The 20,774-nt window shown below is 50.1% G+C and overlaps 1 protein-coding gene across 1 annotated transcript in view; it reads left to right on the forward strand.

Moving 5' to 3' along the window:
• IGF1R (insulin like growth factor 1 receptor) overlaps positions 1 to 20,774 on the forward strand; it is a 304,928-nt gene that overhangs the window by 239,680 nt on the left and 44,474 nt on the right. Inside the window, exons 3-8 of the mRNA XM_018065947.1 lie at positions 170 to 482; positions 4,328 to 4,476; positions 7,354 to 7,498; positions 15,640 to 15,854; positions 17,743 to 17,869; positions 19,387 to 19,625. Coding sequence (XP_017921436.1) covers positions 170 to 482; positions 4,328 to 4,476; positions 7,354 to 7,498; positions 15,640 to 15,854; positions 17,743 to 17,869; positions 19,387 to 19,625 — 1,188 coding nt within the window. The remainder of the gene's footprint in view (positions 1 to 169; positions 483 to 4,327; positions 4,477 to 7,353; positions 7,499 to 15,639; positions 15,855 to 17,742; positions 17,870 to 19,386; positions 19,626 to 20,774) is intronic.

Below are 20,774 nucleotides of genomic sequence, written 5' to 3' on the forward strand. Positions count from 1 at the left end.
CTTCTCACCTGACTGGAAATGCAGAGTGCTTGCTCCCTGCCCCAGCGAAATTCTCAACATGTGACACTGGGGATTCAAGCTTTGGGCCCCCGCGGGTGGCTGGCGGCTTGGGGGTTGCTGCGTGGGGGCCCCGGCGCCCAGCGGCCTCACACCCTGCCTGTCCCCACAGTGTGTCCCAGTGCGTGCGGGAAGCGGGCGTGCACGGAGACCCACGAGTGCTGCCACCCCGAGTGCCTGGGCAGCTGCAGCGCGCCCGACAACGCCACGGCCTGCGTGGCCTGCCGCCACTACTACTACGCCGGCGTCTGCGTGCCCAGCTGCCCGCCCAACACCTACCGCTTCGAGGGCTGGCGCTGCGTGGACCGCGACTTCTGCGCCAACATCCCCAACGCCGAGAGCAGCGACTCCGAGGGCTTCGTCATCCACGACGGCGAGTGCATGCAGGAGTGCCCGTCGGGCTTCATCCGCAACGGGAGCCAGAGGTCAGTGTGGGCGCGGGAGGGCCCGGGAGGGCGCGGCCTGGCGGAGGCCAAGGGAATCCAGGGCGCTGCGGAGGGCCGGCGTGACCCCGGCTGCTGACAGCGCCAGGCGCGGTGGGCAGGTCTTCTGGGTTGGAAGCAGCCCGCCTGGAGGGTTGGAATGAAGTACCTGATTTGCTGGCTCAGGTCCCAGGCGGCCCCTGACTCCCTGTGCGCATGCGGGCCTCTCCCCCAGAGCCCGGGGATAGGGGAGACGATAGACTGAGGTTTTCTCACCTCCAGGGCTGCTCAGCGCTAGACCAGTGAAGGCTTTGGAACTGCGGGAGGGGAGACGGAGTGACCCCACCGGCATCCGTGAGGCAGTGAGCAGGCGTAGGCTCTTACCACTCCGAGCAAGCAGTGTGCTCCATCACTTGCTGCACACACACGCACACACCCCATCACATTGCTACACACACACCTTAGCGCTGGCTTCTGCCCTCCACTCGGAGCAAGCAGTGTGCTCCGTCCCTTTGCTACGCACACAGCCTTCACACTCCCTCAGTTTTCTCTGTGTCTCATTTTCCTTCCTGGACATTAAGCTTTGGAAGCAAAGACGTTCTGGACAGCAAACAGCATCCCTTTCGTGCATGCCAACCCGACTTCTGTGAAGCTGTTATTGGTTTTAAGTTTTTGAAAAAACAGTGCCAGGGTTCTTACGAAATGCAGGACTATAACCCTGCAAGCAAGATAAGGCTTGAGACCTGGAGTTGCTGGTCCCGTCTCGAGCAGAGCAGAGAACTCTCAAGGAGTTCTTCTGATGGAATGGACTAAAAATGCCTGCTTCATGACTACCCCGGAGGAGCCTTCCATTTCGGGTTCTTAAAAAATAAAGCTATTCTACAAATATAAAATACCGCTGGAAAAGGAAATCTTCATTTTGAGTGTAATGTGTAATTTCCCTTCTGTTTGCTGCCTTCTGTTTCTGCAAACCTCCTCAAGCAAGTCTTGGTAGAGGGGCATCTGTTTCCGGTGTAATATTTGGAGATGTTGCTCCTTCCGTAGACTTAACTTCAAATCAGAGATAACGCTCACGTTGTTCCATAATATTAAATGCAGAACATTCTGCCTGTCATCATTGCTCTAACGACTAAAATAGTAAAAATTACTCCAAATACTTTAAATGGTAAATGTGCCAAGGATACTGGTGAACTGTGGAGTATACATATTCCACCCGAAATAAGTCTGCCACATTTTGCTCACATTTTATTGGCAGCCCTAGAACTTAAAAAGGTTTGTCAGTCCCTGGGCAGTGCCTGGAACCCAGTTTAGGCTGCGCCACAATTCCTGCTCAGACTCACAGGACTCGGACGCAACTTTAGCCACTAAATCGCCACTGTCACGGACTTTGGCCACCAAATCGCCACTGTTGCGGTTCCTCCCCAAGCTGGGGGCTGAGATGGGGCAGCTGGTGCATGGCCCCCGGGCTGATAACTGCTTTGCCCTGCTGGAGTGTTCCTTCTGATGCTGGAGGCATTCAGCTGTTTGCAACCGCCATAGCTGTGGGTGAAGTAGGGGGCGCTGTGCGCCGTGACCTCTTCTCCTATAATTCATTCTTTGAAGAATTAAGCTCTTATTTTTCCTACTCGTGCTTGCAATCAGCTCAGAGTTACAGATCTACCTTTTTCACTTTAAAATAAGACACCATCAAAAACTAATAACACCCCCCCAAGCCTTTAAGGCCTATTTGACACTTATTTAAAATATTTATTTTTCAATACTGTTTATACCCTCTCTGTACCAGAGTGGACTTGAGGAAGCTTAAACTATAAACATGTAATCAGAGCACTTCCTTAGAAAAACATTTTTTAAAGTACTAGCTGATTCCTAGACATTTCAAGAAAGGTGTTTGGTTCAGAAATTGCTATTTGAATAAAATGTCAGGGGAACAAAACACACACTTAACCTATAACCCGGAAGTTAACCCTCCTGAACATTTATTCCAGAGAAACGAAAACTGAAGTTCCCACAAAAACATGTACACAGCTGTCGGTAGCAGCTTTAACAGCCAAAGCCTGGAAATAGCACAGATGCTCCACAGTAGGTAAATGGCCAAGCAAACGGTGATCCATCACACCATGGAATATCAGTCGGCAATAAAAAGAAACAAACTATTCAAACACACACAACACGGATGGATCTCAAGGACATTATGCTGTGGGGGAAAAAAAAAACCAGTCTCACAAGGTCACACACCAGATGATTGCATTTATATAAGATTCTGAAAATAACATCATTACCGAGATGGAGAATAGGTGAGTGGCGGCCCCGAGTTAGAGGCGTGGGGGCAGGATGACCGAACGGGCCGCACACGGGAGGTGCTGCTGGGGGCCGGCCGGCTCGTTGCAGTGATCACTCCGGTGATGAGGTGGCGTGGGAGTGTATCGTGCCTGTGTGTTCCCTGGGCCTCATGTTGCATTTTCATGGTGCAGGATGGAGCCGCTGGGGGGAGCTGGGTCAGAGGTACACAGAACCCCTCTGTACTGCTTTTGTAAGTTTTTGTGTGTCTCTAATTATTTCACACCAAGGTTTTAAAAAGGGAAGTGGGGCATTATATGGTATTTAGGTAAGTTAGAAACAATAAAAGACCAACCGGGAATGCTGAGGAAAACCTGCTGCAAACTCTAGAAGCGAAAATGTTGTGACGTCAGAGAAAGGGGGTACCTCCTTTGCTGTGGTCGGCCCATTTCCTCTGGAGACCTTCCCTCCTGTCTTCCCGACATGAAATGAGAAAACAGTAGGAAAACTATATTTATCTGTAAGCTTTTAAACAAAGCCTTTCATCTTTGCCTTAGATATGCAGTAAAGTTCAGTGATGGAGGGCGGTACTTAATGCCTAAGCGCTTTAACTTACACTGCTTTCCTGGATGTTTCTCACTTATCTTCGTGAAGTTTGAAAGATCATTCAAGAATAATCATGTAACTATAGTGGCTCTCCAGTTCACCATCCTATTACACACACATCCCATAATGTTGTATCATTTATTCTGTTTGGAAATTGACCCAGCGTCCTGCAGTTCAGAGAGTTGGATTAGTGTTTTGTCCGCTATTCCCTAAATAAGGAAAAGTACCAAGGTCACTCGCTAGTCCCTGGCTGTTGGTGGGTTTGTGGCATGTTCAAGATTGCATGTGAAATAGGAGCTCATTACAAAGCAATGGAAGTTCCTGTTTTTATTGTGTATGCAGCAAAAACAACATTTGGATCAATTTACAAGTTTCTGCCAAACACTGTCAAGAAATTATTTTAGTTGTGCTTTAGCAAGAAAATAATGGATCTGTGCTACAGCACGTGCCTTCTGGAATCCCCCACTGGGCCGCTGGCTGCGGGAGTTAGCTTCCGGTCAGCAGCGGGGACACTGCTGTCCCTTCAGTGTCCCCGTCCACTCTCCCAGTGGCTCCTCCGGGATGCGCCAGCAGGGCCCACGACCTCAGAGAGCAGCTCTGTTCTTCTTGGGATCTCCTGGTGTCTCCCTTCTGCAAGGCTGTTTCTCTCACGTGGGACCAGCTGGCTCACCAGCCCCAGCCTATGATACACACATGCCTCAAGGGTGTATCATGTGTTTTGTCTGGAAACAGGCAGCACGCTTTTCCTTTGTAGGCAGTTTCTCCTTTTGATTGCCGTTTGAGTGGCTTACCCCGGGGAGGCTTGGCGATGAGAAACAGTACGACCACTCGAAGGCTTCTGCCAGTTGCTTTCTGTAATGTGGACTATAAAGACACCTGGAATAAAAGCATATCTTGTAAGAATTTTCGTAATGTAGGAAGACAGACTCAGCTCTCAGTGTGTTGGGTTGTTTTATTTTCAACAGCATGTACTGCATCCCTTGCGAAGGCCCTTGTCCCAAAGTGTGTGAAGAAGAAAAGAAGACAAAGACCATTGATTCTGTCACTTCTGCTCAGATGCTCCAAGGATGTACCATCTTCAAAGGCAATCTGCTCATCAACATCCGACGTGGCAGTAAGTATTCCTGCTTCCTGGAAGAGAGGGCCAGACCTCTTGCTTTCCTTTTGTTGAGCTTTTCCTCCTCATCCATGACTCACAACTAAACTATGGGCCTAGAAAAACAACATGGTGTGTAAGCCACATGCTCAGGGCCCCTCCTTTGAGCGTCCCTCAAAGATTAAAAACAGAGAGAGCAGGAGATTAGTCGGCATTTTAGCCATGGGCACAGCATTTGTTTCTGCATAGGGTCATCCCTCATCTCTCTTAAGTCACATCTTATGCAGGATAGTCATGTCTCAACACATGCAAACCTCAGGAGAGACAGATGGATCAGAGGTGTGACTCAGCAGTCTCCAGCCAGAGCCAAGGCCTCGGAGCTTTAAGTCCAGAGAGTCTTGGTTCCTTGGATATGTGGAAGAGAATGAGCAAGGGAAGGGTTTAATAATATCAGTTTAAAGTTTATTCAGTCCAAAAATGGCCCATCTCCAAATTTACTTCTGACAACCAAGAGAGGTACAGGTATCTTACGTCAGCATGCATCCGAAGCTTCAGTCTCACCACCCCCTGCAGGATTCCCCACCATTTGCGGTAGGTGGTGTTCTGCGTAATTGCATTTCTGAAGGTTGACTTATTCGGTGATATTTTCAGTTCTGATCTGTAGCTGACAAAGGCTTCTAGTAATAGCGCCTTAAATTCTCTACCACTGGAACTACTTGATGAAGGCACTGATAGTTTCATAAGCTTGGAGAAATATAGTAAGAAGGTGTTGAGGTTGAAAGGGACTTTTTTCCTAAATTCTTTAAAAAAAAAAAAATTATATGGCTTGAGGGGCTTCCCTGGTAGCTCAGATGGTAAAGAATCTGCCTGCATTTCAGGAGACCTGGGTTCCATCCCTGAATTGGGAAGATCCCCTGGAGAAAGTCATGGCAACCCACTCCAGTATTCTGGCCTGGACAATCCCATGGACAGAGGAGCCTGGTGGGTTACAGCCCACGGGGTCACCCAGAGTCGGACACAACTGAGCGACTCAGCACAGCACACAGCATTCTGTGCATTTACTTTCCCTTAATATTGATACTGTTTGTACAATGAGTGAGTGCTGGTCTCAGGATTTAGAGATGGCAGCGTCAAGCTTTCTGCTTAGCTTTTTTGAATTTTGGATAGCCCTTGATTTTCACAACACCTTTCACCCCTTCGAAACAGAGATAACTGTGTTTCCACACAGCTAGAATTTTATTACTCTCATGGTTTTCTGAAGTTTTACTCTTTTTGCTCTTAACTAGATTTCCTAATTTCTCAAACGGATTTCTCCATTTCCTAGAACATACCCTTTAAGTGCCTAAAAGTGTGAGTCGCTCAGTTGTGTCCAACTCTTTGTGACCCCATGGACTGTAGCTCACCAGCTCTTCAGTCTGTTGAATTCTCCAGGCAGGAATACTGGAGTAGGTTGCCATTCCCTTCTTCAGGGGATCTTCCCAATCCACGGATCGAACCCAGGTTTCCTACATTGCAGGCAGATTCTTTACTGTCTAAGTGCCTAACCCTTCTTTTATTTTCATATTTCTGTCCTCAAAATGGGAGAAGGAAATGACAGCCCACTCCAAGATTCTTGCCTGGGAAATCCCATGGGCAGAGGAGCCTCGTGAGCTGCAGTCCATGGGGTCACAAAGTTGGAAATGGCTGAATAACTGAGCATGCACTCATGCCTTCTCAAAATACTTTTTAAAGCCTTTAATTCGTGAATCAGGAAGTACAGTTTACTATATAGTTTGAGGAGAAATTGGTACATATTTGTGTGTGATCATGCAGTGTGGCTTCCAGTTCATGTCCACTGCAGGCAATTGGTTGGACATCTTATTGGAAAGGCCCCTCCTCAGCCTTGGCTGAAAGGCGTGAGTCCCAACACGTGTTTAATTCAGAATCTTTTCCTTGAAACATCAACTATAGGCAAATGCTAGTCTTTACAACTCGAATTTCTCCATTTCTCTTGGAAAACCATCGCACTGTCCAGAAACATAGGGCCTTGCCCTAGAGGATAGTACCCTTATTCTTTGATGTTTATCAGTTGAAAGCAAAACAGAACCTTTTATTAACTAAGCCTTCACAGGTCATACACAGTACAATTCCATTGGTTGAACCACACACAATTCATTATAGTATGCCTTGTAATTTTGGCATAAGTTGAACTGAAGTTTATGCTTTTTATTTACTATGAGAAAAAGGCTATAAGAGTAAAGAAAATACACTGTTCATACATCTTGTCATTTTTGCACGTGTTAGCAATGATGTTCCCAACTCTTTTCCACCTATGAGAATCATGTATGTGCATTATAGAAAATTTAGAAGCGTAGAAGTGAATTATTGAAAATTACCTGCCAATAACCATTGTTAATATTTTGGTGCATTTTCTTGCAGTCTTAGTAAGATAGAGTCTTTAAATATAGATCCCTGTATCTTAGGAACTAGGAATGCAGCAGAAGCAGTTCCTAGTGAGACTGAGAAAACATTGTTTGTTTAGCCATGCCCTTCTACTGTGGAGGCAGCGCTGTTGACAGAGCGTATTAGAGATGTTCCCTGGATGTGTCCGCCTTAGCTAATTGGCAGTCTGGTGTTTACGATTTTACATTCTGTTAATCAGCCTGGGAGCTGCAGTCCTCAGGCTTCTAGAAACTGCCTTCTCCCCGCCTCGGGGGCCCATCCCAGGCATTGGGAGTTGAAAGCCACGCTTAGGGAAGCACGTTTTTGACCACGGGCAGGGATACTGGGAGGCCTCGGGTCTCAGGGCACCAGGGAAACAAGACCTGCGCTTAAGTGCTGTCCACACGGGTCTGCGAGAAAACATGCGTGTACCCCTGTGACAAGGCGCGCAGTAACCCTGTCCCCCTGCCACAGACAACATCGCTTCGGAACTGGAGAACTTCATGGGGCTCATCGAGGTGGTGACAGGCTACGTGAAGATCCGCCACTCTCACGCCTTGGTCTCCTTGTCCTTCCTGAAGAACCTGCGCCAGATCCTAGGGGAGGAGCAGCTAGAGGGGTAAGAGCTCCGCGTTGCAGCAGCTGATGCTCTCCTGCCGCCACATTCGCACGCTGCCTTTAAGGTTTTCTCGTTAAAAAGAAGCAGCCGTGCTCGCAGTGGGGGCACCCTGTGTGGGGCTGCCTCCTCAGTCAAGATTCTGTCCATCCTCGTGCCTGGGTCCTGACCCATCCGGGGATGGGTGTCTACCTGTGGCTGGCAAAGCAGCAGATGGGGACGCGGCGGGGACCAAAAGCTCCAAGAGGGGGGCTGAACAGCTCACCTTTCCATGAAACCATCATCCCGGGCCCCTTGCCTCCCTCGGGATGCTGTGGTCCACTGCGTAAAAGCCATTCCACCTTTTCAGATGTGTTGGAACGCCAGAAATATGGAGGCGTATGAACAGTTCATTTTGTTACAAAGAAATCTTGATTCACAGAATTGTTGCTATTGATCAGCTCATAGGATTTGCGCTACTGATAGAACGTTTGCCTTCTGCAGAGATGGGCTTTGTGATAAGGGTTTTAGCTTCACCCAAGGCCATCCACCGCTTGAGGAATGAAAATGGGTGCTTCGATCGCTGTGCACACGTGGGCAGCTTCCCTCCCGAATTCACCCTGGGTGCACCTGCGCTTCTCTTCACAGGCTCCCCTTTAAATATAATTCTTGCATTGCTTTAGGCTAATGCTTCGAAATAAAAGGAGACATCCATTAATGAGTTAACTCCTTCTAAAGAGAATTTGGGGAAATAATTTAGGAAAGCGAGAGGTGGGAAGGCCATGGGAAAGGTTGTCTTTGCTGATTTATGTGCCCCGATGGATAAAGTTACCACATAAGGGTTTCCTTACAGCCTTCCTGCTTTTCTCAGACTCACTCTCAGTCAGTCTTAAATTCTTAAAATTCCATCATCTGATATAGCCAAAGAGAGGGGGCAGCACTTCATTCCATCCCTGAAAAGCACACTGTCCTCCCCGCTGGGAACCCTGTTTCTTTAGAAACGCGTCTTTCTCCTGGTGAATCCACCGAGGCTGCCGCTGTGCCCAGCCCGATGTCTCAGGTCACCAACCTAGCAAGCCGAGGCTCTGCCAGTTTGAGGTGATGGTTATTGTTGGTTGTAGTAAATTTTAAAATGGATTTTAGCACAGCTATTTTCCTTTACCTCCAAGTAGGTTTTTCTGAAAACTCTGGTGGTGGTAAGCACCTTTTCTTTAGCCTATTGGTACCTGCAAGTTTTCCTTCTGCTTGAGGATACACTTTTTCCCCCAGGTTGAGCAAGTGATATAGATAGAGGGGAGAGCTAGCAGGAGAGTTCAATTAATTTTTATTAGGAATTATTACATGACGTGATTATCTGTCAGTTGTGTGTTAACTGAAAGTATTAGTCACTCAAGTGTAGCTGAAATTAAAGTGTGATTTTTATTTGCAAAAATATTTTTGACGTGTTTCTAATTATCTGAATCTTGTGTACAGCCTGAAGCCCCAGTGGGGTCTTCTTACAGATAGATGCATATCATCTTTTAGGTGTGTGGGCCACTTCCAGGCTCAGCGAAGCTTCAGGCCTCACCTGATCTTCGTATTTTATTTGTCAGGGGATGGCAGTGGTGAGCCTGCCGATCGTCAGTCGCCCTGGTAGCTCTGAGGAGACTGAGCGTCCAGCCGTGGATCTCTTCCTGCCGTTGCTGGGGGGCTCTCTCTCTAGCTGGAGCACTTGGGAACCGAGCTTCTCTTCACAAGAGCTGTGTTCCTTTGACTGCCTTCCTCACCCGTGACCAAAATGGTCTGGGGAACCTTGCTTGTGATGAGTGCCCTTGCATCTGGCTTTGGATCGGGTGTGACCAGTAGCAACTCAATTCTGTATTTCTCCTCCTCAGACTTAGGAAGGAGGTTAGGCCCAGCCTCTTCACCTGCTCCTCTCACTCCTATAGGAAGAGTCACACAGATACAGAGAACAAACGTGGGGTTACCAGCAGGGGAGGGGGAAGGGGTGGGGAGTATAGGGATAGGCGATTAGGAGGCACAAACTATTACGTATAAAATGAGCTACGGGAATAAAACGTACAACACAGGGGATATAGCTGATCTTTTAGAATAACTACAAATGGAGTCTAACCTGTAAAAACTGTGGGGATTTCCATGGTGGTCCAGTGGTTAGGAATACAGGGGATGCAGTTTTGATCCCTGGTCACGGAATTAAGATCCCACAAGCCACGTGGTGTGGCCAAAAAAGTGAACCGTTAAAAACTATGAATCACTATATGCACACCTAAAACTACAAAGAATGCACAGTAAACTTTAAAAAGAGCCAATCTTCCACTCAAGCCTTAAAAAAGAAGGGAAAGGAAGAGTCCAAAGGAGGCAGGAAAGAAGGGAAGATGATAAATAGATGAGTGCCAGCAGCACTGAGTGACCTCTGCAGAGAGCCGCAGGGAAAGAAAAGGGGCATGCCATGGGCGCGAAAGAGAGTCAGATTTCTGGTGAAGAGAGATCAGACAGGCTTCTGAGAAGAGGTGGCTTTGGAGACGGGCCTTGGGGGGTTTCCGGAAACGCTCAGAGAGCAGAGGGTGAAGAAAGGCGTTTCAGGCCAGCAGCAGCAGAGGCAACGAGCTGGGGCGTCCTGGGACCTGTTTGGCAAAAAATGTAGGTGGCATTAGGATTACGTAAGCTGCTATGCACCCAGGTGTGGAGGTTCTAATTTGGATAGGCAGTGGAGCCTACTCAGGACGTTTGAGTTACCCGAGTGTTAGTAGAACCTTTCACTTCCATGGGCTTTTGCTATAAGCCAGGATGACTTTTACCCCAGGGGTTCCCACACTTTGCAATACATAAGAGTCATCCGGGGGCTTTTAAGGAATCCTGATGCGCAAGCTGTAGTCCATCCCAATTCAGTCGGAACCTTTAAGGGTGGGATCCAAGCATCCGTGCTTTTCTGAAGATTGCCAGGTAATTTCAGTGTGTGGCCAAATTGGAAACCGCTTCTTTACCCCTTTATTTCTTCTTCTCAAAAGCATGTCCCCAAAACATTGATATTTTGCCTAGATATTTTCTTGTCACACTGTTGTCTTAAAGTATGATTTTTCTTATACCTCTCATGACCAAATAAGTGCTTCCACTTGGTCCACTGGGAAGAAAGGTTTATAGCCTTTGGTTTTGATGCTGGACAGACAGATTGGTAGTTCATACATCCTTTTTATGTCTCACCCTTTGCTTTCCAAACTGCAACTGAGACCTGTCCCCAAATGTCTCCTGAGTAGCCCAGACTACAGAGTCAAGTCCAGAATGTGAAATTCAAGAGCGTTACCTGGAGTAGACCTCTTATTCCTCACTCAGAGTGAGCGGATTCTAGAATCTGACGTCCAGGACCGTGATGGACACAGGGCAAAATCACATGGGAACAGGTGGCAGGGCTGCTTGTCTCTGGATAAAGGGGCCAGACAACATAGGCGGTCTAAAGTTAAGCCAGCAGAATTCAGGTGGCCAGCACTTCCTTGAGGACATCACTCTGTGTAAGGTGGTGTGTTTCTGGAGCCTTAGACATGAAGACCAAAGTTCTGCTGTTTTGGAAGGAAGTGGATTTTGGAATACACATGTACAAGATTTCTATGAAATGGCTAATTTGTAAGCCCTTGAAAAAGAAGGTATTTCTGTTATCTGAAAAAATTTTGAACAACCCTGTTTTGTGATAGCGTCAGATAAATGAGTTAAAATCTCAGATTTGTTGGTGCCACCTACGATAGTCGCCCTGAAAAGAATAAGAGTTAGACGGAGGTGGTGGGTTATAAGGATCGGAGTCTTGGATGCAGTCAGGCGTCTCTACTCAAGTCTCTACCACTCGGCTTTGCAACACTCTGTGCTTTGTTCTATCTTCTTGCAACTCTAAGATTAGGTTGCAACATGGCTATACTTTAACACTTCTTTGGCACTTCCAAAAAATGTACACTCAGTCGTGTGACTCAGCAGTTCCAGGATCTACCCCAGTATCTACCCAAGAGAAACGAAAACATGCCCCCACACGACTCATAGGCGTATTATTCATGATACCATCCCCCCTCACCCCACAGCAAATAAGAGCCCCGCTGGAAGCAGTCCACATGTCCATCAGCAGATGAGTGGATAAATAAAACGCGGCGCAATGGGTTCCTGCCCAACAATAATGTCACAACAGGAGTGAACCTCAGAAACGCCAGGTTCAGTGAAAAAAAGCCAGACACGAGAGACTTCACGTTGTAGATTCCATTAATGGGTGATTTCTGGAAAAGGCAAAACTGTGGAGACAGAAAGCCGTGAAGGGCTGGGGGTGGAATCAGAGGTTGAGCACCACTGGGAACGAAGAGCTTTGCAAGCGCTGAGAGCGAGGAGGGGTGGAGAGGCTCCGACACTGCCTCGTGGGGATGGCTGGACCCCTGTGTGAGTTTACTGAGCTCCGGAACTGTAAAAGCTTACAATGACTGGATTTTTTTGGTAGATAAATTATACCTCAGTAAAGCTGTTTTTAAAACACTCAAAGAGGAAACATTTTTAGAGTATCTGTTTGGTTCTAGAGACACGTGAATATAAATTCCTACCCTTGCTGAACCCCCAAGGCTGGTGTAAATGTTGAACTTCGGAGGAGATTTGGACGTAGTCGAAAGCAGTCTGTTGCAAACGACGGATTAGAGGCAGCCTCTGTGCAAAGACCAAGCCCTCCATCGGCTGCGGAGTGCTGGAGACAGCCTCCATGTGCTGGGTTCTGATGCCCCCTAGAGACCGCAGGGAAGAGGCTGCGGTTTTTTTCTCTGAGAAATAAAGGGAATGGTGATTGCTTTTTTCCAGTCTGTCAGTGAAGTTTGGAAAAGGGGAGAGTGTTCATTCCTGCCCCGCCCTCCCCCCGGCCCCATCTATCCCAGCTGGGGAGAAGCTGAAGAAATGCTTTGTCTAGAGTTGCTGCCTAGTAAGACTGGAGATGACGCTCCGGCCCTGGACCTGGCGTTGTCTTCTAAGTACGAGGAGAATCCCCAGCACTGTACCTTCCTCTGCTTCCCGGTCCTTCCTGCCCTTCATCTGAGCAGGCGGGGAGGTGGTGGTGTTGACAACTCAGAGGAAAGAGAGCCCTGAGACTGGGGCCATAAATAAAACAGGCGTACAGTATGTGCTGGGCATTTAAACTGTTGATGCAGGTAATACGTGGATGTCCTCAAGGAGATAACCTCCCATGGGGGGCCTACCCCAAGCATAGGAACAAACATTTTTTGCAACCTTAAGAAGAGCTAGGGAAAGGACACTAACACAGATAAAATCCAGGCACCACGGAGTCTGCGTAAGGGACAGAAAAATAACCAGATAGTTTTTAAAAATACATTTTGAATGTGAAGGCAGTCATCTTAGAAACAATTAGGAAATCACATTTATGGAACAATTGAGTTAAACAGCCAGTTCCTTTAGGAAACAATAAAATCTAAGTGTGTTTATGTGAGTGTTGAAGATGTGCAGACAAGTTTCTGCCTTTTCCTACCTCTTAATCCTCACCTGATCTTGGCAGGAATGTGAGGGCAGCGGGGCGCCAGCTGCGGCTGGGAAAACAAGAACAGTATTGACGGGCAGCTCGTGAATGGCTTGGTTATTATTGTGAGGAGGGTTTTATTTTTATTTTCTGTCGCTTACTCCAGCTCCATAACGACCGGGTTTTATTGATATTGGTATCCTGGCTCCAGGCCTTCGCAGTGTTGTTAAAAAATGTTTATGTTTACTGTAGAAAGATAATCTCGCTTTTCAAAGTGATTAATCACATACACAGAATTTCAGTGTGCCTGCCATTCATTTGTCAAATTCCTGATTTATAATTCATGCGCCCTCCCCTGAGGAGAAGATGTTTTGTTCAGAAGGTATTTTCGGTGGGGTTATGTTCCCTGCTAGTGAAATTAGTTTACTAAAATAAAAGCCTCATCTTAGGTTGAGTCAGAAGTTTGACCTGGGTAATTGGCCTTCACTCCCGGCTCAGAGGTTTCTGCACCAACAAGGAGATTTTGTCCCTCGCGGTTAGGACCTTGGCACCTGGGAGCCGCCAGACCCACAGGGTTTGTGTTGACACCGCAGAGCGTCCTTCAGAGCTGGGACTAGCCCGATGGCCCGCGAAGGCAGGCATCCGACTCCACCTGCGGACACCCCTCCTCCAGGCAGCGGCCCCAGCAGCCTGGCAAGAGGGGATCAGACACAGCGAAGAGGGGCGCGGGGAACCCCGCCTTTCAGGTCCCGGCCACCCGTCCGCACACGTGGCCTTGTGTTGCCTAGCCTGAGCCTCGGTTCCTTTGGACAATATTTCACATCCATTTTCCAGCATATTTCTATGTTGGGGAGCAAGCTCTCGCTGGAAGGAAAGGATCTGTTGGCCTGCCCATTTCTGCCGCCTTGACTGGGTGGCCCTGGATGTATCTGAGGCCTCAGGTGGGTCTGAAAGGAGCCCCTCTTGGCCCGAGCTGCCGCCTTTGGGCCCGCGGGCTCACTGTGCCCCTCATCCACCCCGGCCGGCCCCGCGGGGTGCAGCCCAGGGCTCCTGCGGGGCGGGGCCTCAGGCCGGGGCAGGTGCCCCCTGGGCGCAGCGGCTCCTCCTGGGCCCTGCAGACCCGCAGGGCACTCGGGTGACGCCGTTCCTCCGCCTGCTGACCCGTGAGTGATGGAACTGCAGAAGGAGCTGAGGACCTGCGTGCGTGCGGACCTCGTGGACCGCACCGCTCGTCCGGGACCCGGTCTCGGAATGCCCCGGGAACTCCGGGGGAGACGGGAGACGTGTGGGCGGGACCCGGGCTTCCGCTTAGCTTAGCCTGCGGGCTGACTGGCGGTAGAGGCCCGAACCTCACCGGGCGCCAGGAGGTGCCCAGCGCACCCCGCCCCAGGGCAGAGGAGCGCTCCGGGCTTCCGCCTGGTCCGTCCTGCCCTGGGAACGGGGGCCGGGGATCTTCTCTGCTCTGTGTGTGTTGGATCCCTGAGTGGGTCTTGGAAACCACACACCAGGTGGCACCAGTGCCTAGACTCAGTTTTGTAGAGGGCGCTGGAGCAAACCCCAGAAGGAAACAGGCTGGGGCGGGGGCAGGCAGGGGAGGGGCCTGAGGTCTCCGGGAGCAGACCGGTCAGTGCCAGGACTCTGCCCGCCTGGTGTGCAGAGGCGTGCAGACCCCGGGCTGGAGCTGTCCGCTCGCCTGCTGCCCCGAGGTGGTGGGGGCGGGGATGGTTTCTAGGGAGACCCAGGCTAGCGGCTGCCCAGGCTGGCTGTCCCCCCGCCTCGCCTTCAGAGGCAGCCGTGTCTGCTACTTCTGGGTCCACCCACCCGGGTGGACGTCTTGCTTGGTCAGCTTTGGAGCCCCCGCCCCTCATGGTGCTCAGAATCTGTTAGACCAGTGCCTCTCCAGGTGTGGCCCCAGTACGTACAGCGTTATCGTCCCCTGAGCGCTGGTTAAAAATGCAGATCCTCAACCCCCCTAGACCTGCTCAGGAGAAAACCCCAGGGTGGGGCCCAGCGCCCAGCCCCCAGCCCCCAGCCCTCAGCCCTCAGCCCCCAGCCCTCTGAAAATCAGCTTTGGCACCCTGAACTTGTTGGACACTGAGTTGCTGTCGGTTGGATGGGTGGCCTGGGGAGTTGCCCTTCAGGGGCCATTTCTTCTCCCCCACCTTCTCCAGTGACCAAAGTGGAGACTTTTCAGGGTGGGCTGCATCTGGAGGAGGCACTGACCCATCTGCTTGTCCCGTTTTCTCTCCTCCCCGCTGAGCTGCACGGAGGGGATAGGATAGGATTTAACCCCGAGGATAATGGCAGGCTTTCTACAGCAAATATGTAAGCTGTTCCGGTTGAGTAACAGAGCATATCTGTTCTCCCGCGGACTGATTCAAGTGCGTTGTACATACTCTGCTTGAGAGAAATAACCAGAGGCGTTTCTAGAGAATGATTTGAGTAGCAGCCTCTAGTCTGAGAAGCCTAATCGGGGTTATCAAATTAGTGTTTTATCTGTTTTGACATTATCCTTGAATCATATTGTTGCTATTGTTAACAGGGACTCTTCCTGCTTAGATACTGTTAATTCCATGTCTGATCGGCAGAGGCGCTGTTTTCTGGAGCCAGGTGGCGAAGAGTCCCAGAGCAGGGTGGCTGGAGGAGGCAAAGGGTACGGGTCTGAGGCTGATCTCTCTGCTTCCAGGAACTACTCCTTCTACGTCCTTGACAACCAGAACCTGCAGCAGCTGTGGGACTGGGACCACCGCAACCTGACCATCAAAGCTGGGAAAATGTACTTCGCGTTCAATCCCAAGTTGTGTGTCTCGGAGATTTACCGCATGGAGGAAGTGACGGGGACTAAAGGGCGCCAGAGCAAAGGCGACATAAACACCAGGAACAACGGGGAGAGAGCCTCCTGTGAGTGCGACCTCTCACACTGCGCGGTGGCTTCTGTTCGTGGCCCCTCCTCATTTCACGCAGGCCTCTTAAACCGACCCCTGGACATCTTCAAAGGCAGTAGTGAGGCAGATTCGTATTAGTAAATTTTCCGTAGCATCTATCTGTGTATAAACGTTTATAAATGGCTTTTCACTTAGATTTTAAAGAGGGGCTTACAGAATACACAGAGTTAAGCATCTTTAATGCTCAGGCAGACTGTTGGATTGTTTTCCAGGGGAGAGCTGGTCCTCTCCAGCCCTGGGAGGGAGTGAGCCTAGCCCTGAGTCTCCGGGGTGGAGGGGAGGTCTGAGGGCAGGGAGGCTCAGCTACAGCCCCTGTGGCCATGGGCCCCCAACCTGGATCCTGGTCCCAGCACAGCATGAAAAATGGAGAGAGACCGCCTCCCTGAATTGATAACTGCTTTTTAAATTTAGGACAGTATAATTATAATCTTATATTGGTTATATGACTTCTGCTTGAAGGTTTTGCCTCTGAGTGGTGAGTTTCTCACCTAACCTTGTATATAAAACTGTTTTTAAAAACGGTGTGCCTCTGTGTGGCTGGATCAGGTTATGAAGGTAAATGCTCTCTCCACCATTGGCTTTTGATAAGGGACAATATGCAAAAAACATAGACTAGCCCCTGTGATCTGGGGTGGTTTGCACACACTCACACTGGCCAGAGAGAATCTTAGAGACCGTCAGCATTGGACTTCATTTTGTGGGCTTGGGATTCACCCTGTAGACTCTCGAGTTGCCCAGGAAGGGATTTTAGAGGAGAGAAACCCGACGCAGAGCTGGAGGGCCTTCTCCCTGCACGCCACACGCCCCCTCGCCACGCTCCTGTTTAGACCATGGCAGAGTGGATGTCGCATAGCTTTCTCAAAGTGTTTTTCTGCTGAAAGGCAGCCAGTCTGACCTGTTGGATCATGAATACAGTAGCCATTTGTTGTCTTTGGGGGGAGAAAAATGATGTTTCCTCTGTAAATAACATTTTAGCGGAAACTGCAGCATTTTTTCCATCACGTTTTGCCCCACAGACATCTTGGGTTGTAACTGTTGCTGGCCTCTGCTTCACCTCCCAAGGGTGGAGGGTGCAGTGGGAGGGAGTCGGCAAACACAGGGCCGGGGGCGGGAAGGTCCATTCATAGGAGAGCTCGGGTCTCAGCCGGGCGGCTTCCGCAACCCTCCCTGAGTTCTCAGCAGTTTGAATCTGGTCTGGGAGCACGAGGGGACTTGGGACAGCCTCCCTGTGGTGCTCCTGGCCCAGGCTCCTCCCACAGAGGACGGGAGCCGTGCCGAGCGAGGTGGGCTCTGTTAGTGCCCGGTCCATTCCCCACTATTCGTTGGCACTGCTGGAGCCTCCAGGGAGTTCCTGGAGGTGTTGCGCAGGAAGGTGTCAGTTCCAAGCTCAGACTAAGTAAAGTTACCCTCCTGTGGCACACCTGCCCCGTTACTGACGCGACCAGGCAGATCCGCAGTGGTGAGACAGGTGTCACCTTGTCTAAGAAGACTCTTCCAGCGTCAAGATCCCCAGCCCCCTTGGTGGCCCACATCTCAGGCATGAACAGAGACAAGCTCCCTTGGTGCAGCCAGCAGTCCTCTTCCAGGTTATTAAGGATTTCCCACAGGTTCACATCCAGAGCCCCTCGTAAGCGAAAGCAAAGGACAGAGCCCCTTGCAGGCCCTGTAGTGCAGTGTTTGGGTCCTTAGTGGAGACAGCAGGGTCACTGAGACGTTCCAACAGGGGCTTTGCACGCACAGCCAGCTTTGGGGGAGAGGGCCATGGTGCCGGGCAGGTGAGCCCTCAGGAGGGAGGGAGGGGAGGGTGGAGATCGCAGTCCCTCACGCGTGTGCCTCTGCCCCAGGTGAAAGTGACGTCCTGCATTTCACCTCCACCACCACGTCGAAGAACCGAATCATCATCACCTGGCACCGGTACCGGCCCCCCGACTACCGGGACCTCATCAGCTTCACCGTCTACTACAAGGAAGCGTGAGTGTCTGCGCTGCGGATGTCCTTCTGTGGGCAGGCTTCATCCTCCCCCCACCCCCGCTGTCCGGTGACAGCCACAACCACCAGTGACAGCTGTAAATGAAAAAGTGTTTTCTCAACGCCTTTCCTTCTCCAGGGGGTGTTTAGAGATGCTTGAATTTTAAAAGTCCAAAGCGAAAAACTTAGTGACTTAGGTCAGTCCAAACATTCAGAAGCTGGGATGGAGCGTGTGGTGGCGGCATCATTGTAGCCTTGGTGCCCTCTAACCCATAGTCCACAGACACCTGAGTCGGGGTGCTCAGCCCCCCTCGAGGTGACCCTCAGAGGAGTCCATAGTCTTCTCCCGTCACTCTCTGTGGCCCCTCCCCAGATGCGGCCCTCCACTGTAGATCGTAAACCCTTCAAACTAGGGATGGAGACTGGAGAGAGACTGACCTCCCTGTCCGGAACCTTTCAGGATCTCTCCCAGAATCTGCCAGGGGCATTTCTTGTCCTTCAGGGGACACCTGCCTGCCCGGGCAGCCAGCACGTCTCTCCTGATGGCAGGGATGTCTTCTTGGTCCGCCCCTCCCTTCTGGTGCCTCCTGTATCCGGGTGGTTGCCTGGGCCTCTTAGTCACCCTCTTCACCCAGGTCCTGCCTTGATGCCTCTCCCGGTGCCTGGCTTCCCTGGAGCTGGAACCAGAGCCATGGTGGCAGCATCTGGTACCCCTTCCCCTGCCACAGCTGGGGCCCTGGGAGTGTCGTGCCCCTGAGAAGGCGCAGATGCAGGATCTCAGGCATTCACTGTCCCTGCATGTGGGAGTCACTCATCCGCCGTCACGACGGTTGGGAGGGGTGTGTGAATGCCGGTTTCAGAAACCAGCGGCGGTCCAGCCCTTCCATCTGAGGGGCGTGGGATCCCTGTCCAGCTCCGCATCTGTGCAGAACCACCGTCCTCTTTGACAGTCCTACCAGTGCTCTGTCAGGGTCAGCTGGCACTTTCACCAAGGGGTTGACGTTAGTAGCTGAGATAACCTGGAAACTAAATATTTGAATGTGATAAAAATACTTAAGCAGTCAGAATTGTTTGTGAGCCAATTAGATTTTGGAGGCTGTATTTGAGAAGCTGTTTGTCTGTGGCAAAGGCATTTTCCTCCAGAAGTTATTCTTATCAATAACTGATGTTTGCATTAAGTGACTGCCCTTGTTTTTTCTTTATGGTGGAAAAAAAATTGCCACAGTGGAAAGAGAGGGAAAGAGTATTTGTATATATTCTTCAGGAGCAGTGTTTCCAATCTCAGTAATTACAGAACTTACTCTTCCTGAGGCAGAGGGTTTGATTCTATAGTATATAGGGAACCAACTGAGACCTGGACTCCGGTAGCTTACTTTGATTCTATAAAGATCTAACTGCTGATATGTTTTACCTAGAATCCCCATTATGGAAAGTGGAAGGGGGACACCCGGGGGAGGTTTCTTAGAGCTTCCACGTTAGCACCATAAAGCACTGTCTGAGCTTCGTTGACTGTGTTTCAGCCCCTTTAAAAACGTCACGGAGTATGACGGGCAGGACGCCTGCGGCTCCAACAGCTGGAACATGGTGGACGTGGACCTCCCGCCCAACAAGGACGTGGAGCCTGGCATTTTGCTGCATGGGCTGAAGCCCTGGACACAGTACGCCGTTTACGTGAAGGCCGTGACCCTCACCATGGTGGAGAACGACCACATCCGTGGGGCCAAGAGCGAGATCCTGTACATTCGCACCAACGCGTCAGGTACCCACTCACGGCCCCCGCCGCCCTGCCCCATCAGCTCACGCTCCTCGCTCAAGACAAGATACGCGCAGAGGGCTGTCCCTGGGCTGCGCCCATTGTCTCCCCCGTGCCGGGCCAGCGTGTTTTCCATTTGTATGCCTTCTCAGTATATCAGTATAATACCTTAGCAGTATCATTTTTTTTCCCTACTCCCAATACCCCAGCCTCTTCCAGGACATCTTCTCTGGACTTGGGACCCTCTTCCATCATCATTCTGATTGTCCTGGACCAGTGAGCCCAGGTCCCCCAGGGTGCTGGGTTGGTTTCTTTGGGAGGCCCCAACAGGATACAGTCCCCTGGGTTCCCCTTCTTGTTTATTTGGATGGTTGGACCTCTGGGAACTGAAGCCTGCTGGTTGGTGTTCCAGTTTATCTTGGGCTCACTGGCTTCTCGCCTTCATCCTGTAGCGCCTAGGGTTCCAAGTAAACAAACACAAGTTGAAAAGCACGAGAGGAACCACGTGGTAGACACTGCAAATGATTGCTGATGAAAATGTGCCTCCTTCTCCCCCGATCCCCATTTTCTAAACTACCTCATTTCTCAACTCCAGAGTCTGAAACTAATGAGAGCAAACGTTTGTGTCAATTTTCCAAGTGTATAAATACCAGGTTAGAAGTAGGGAAATGCACATCATTTTAGAAAGCACTTAAACATTCTTTGATGATAGCCATTGTTACAATGCGTAGGCTGTTACAACACATATAAGCTAGCACAAAGTGAATTTAAATGGCAAAGAGGGAGAGGAAGAAATGTTGGTCAGGAAATCCTTTTGCTCATGTTCTCTTGCCTCCTCCTCCCCTCCCCTGTTCCATCCCAATGCTCTTCTAAGTGGCTGTGATCATGTCACTGATGGTACAGCATTTGTATCAATAAATGTGATGCAGGCTTCTGATTCTAGGCCTGGGATGACGTAGCAGAGGCTCAAGGAAACAGAACAAGTTGTTCAGCCTAAAAATTTGGAAGTAATTCATTGTGACTAATTTAGGAAAAATAAAAATCTTTCTTTGCTATGACCAATTCTTAAGAAACTTGTTCCCTTTCCCCAAGGATGGAAAACAAAGAGCTGCACAAATTGAGTCAGTTTGCTCCATTTGGCGCCCATCCTTACAG

Source organism: Capra hircus, chromosome 21 (assembly GCF_001704415.2).
Source record: "Capra hircus breed San Clemente chromosome 21, ASM170441v1, whole genome shotgun sequence".
Classification (NCBI taxonomy): domain Eukaryota; kingdom Metazoa; phylum Chordata; class Mammalia; order Artiodactyla; family Bovidae; genus Capra; species Capra hircus.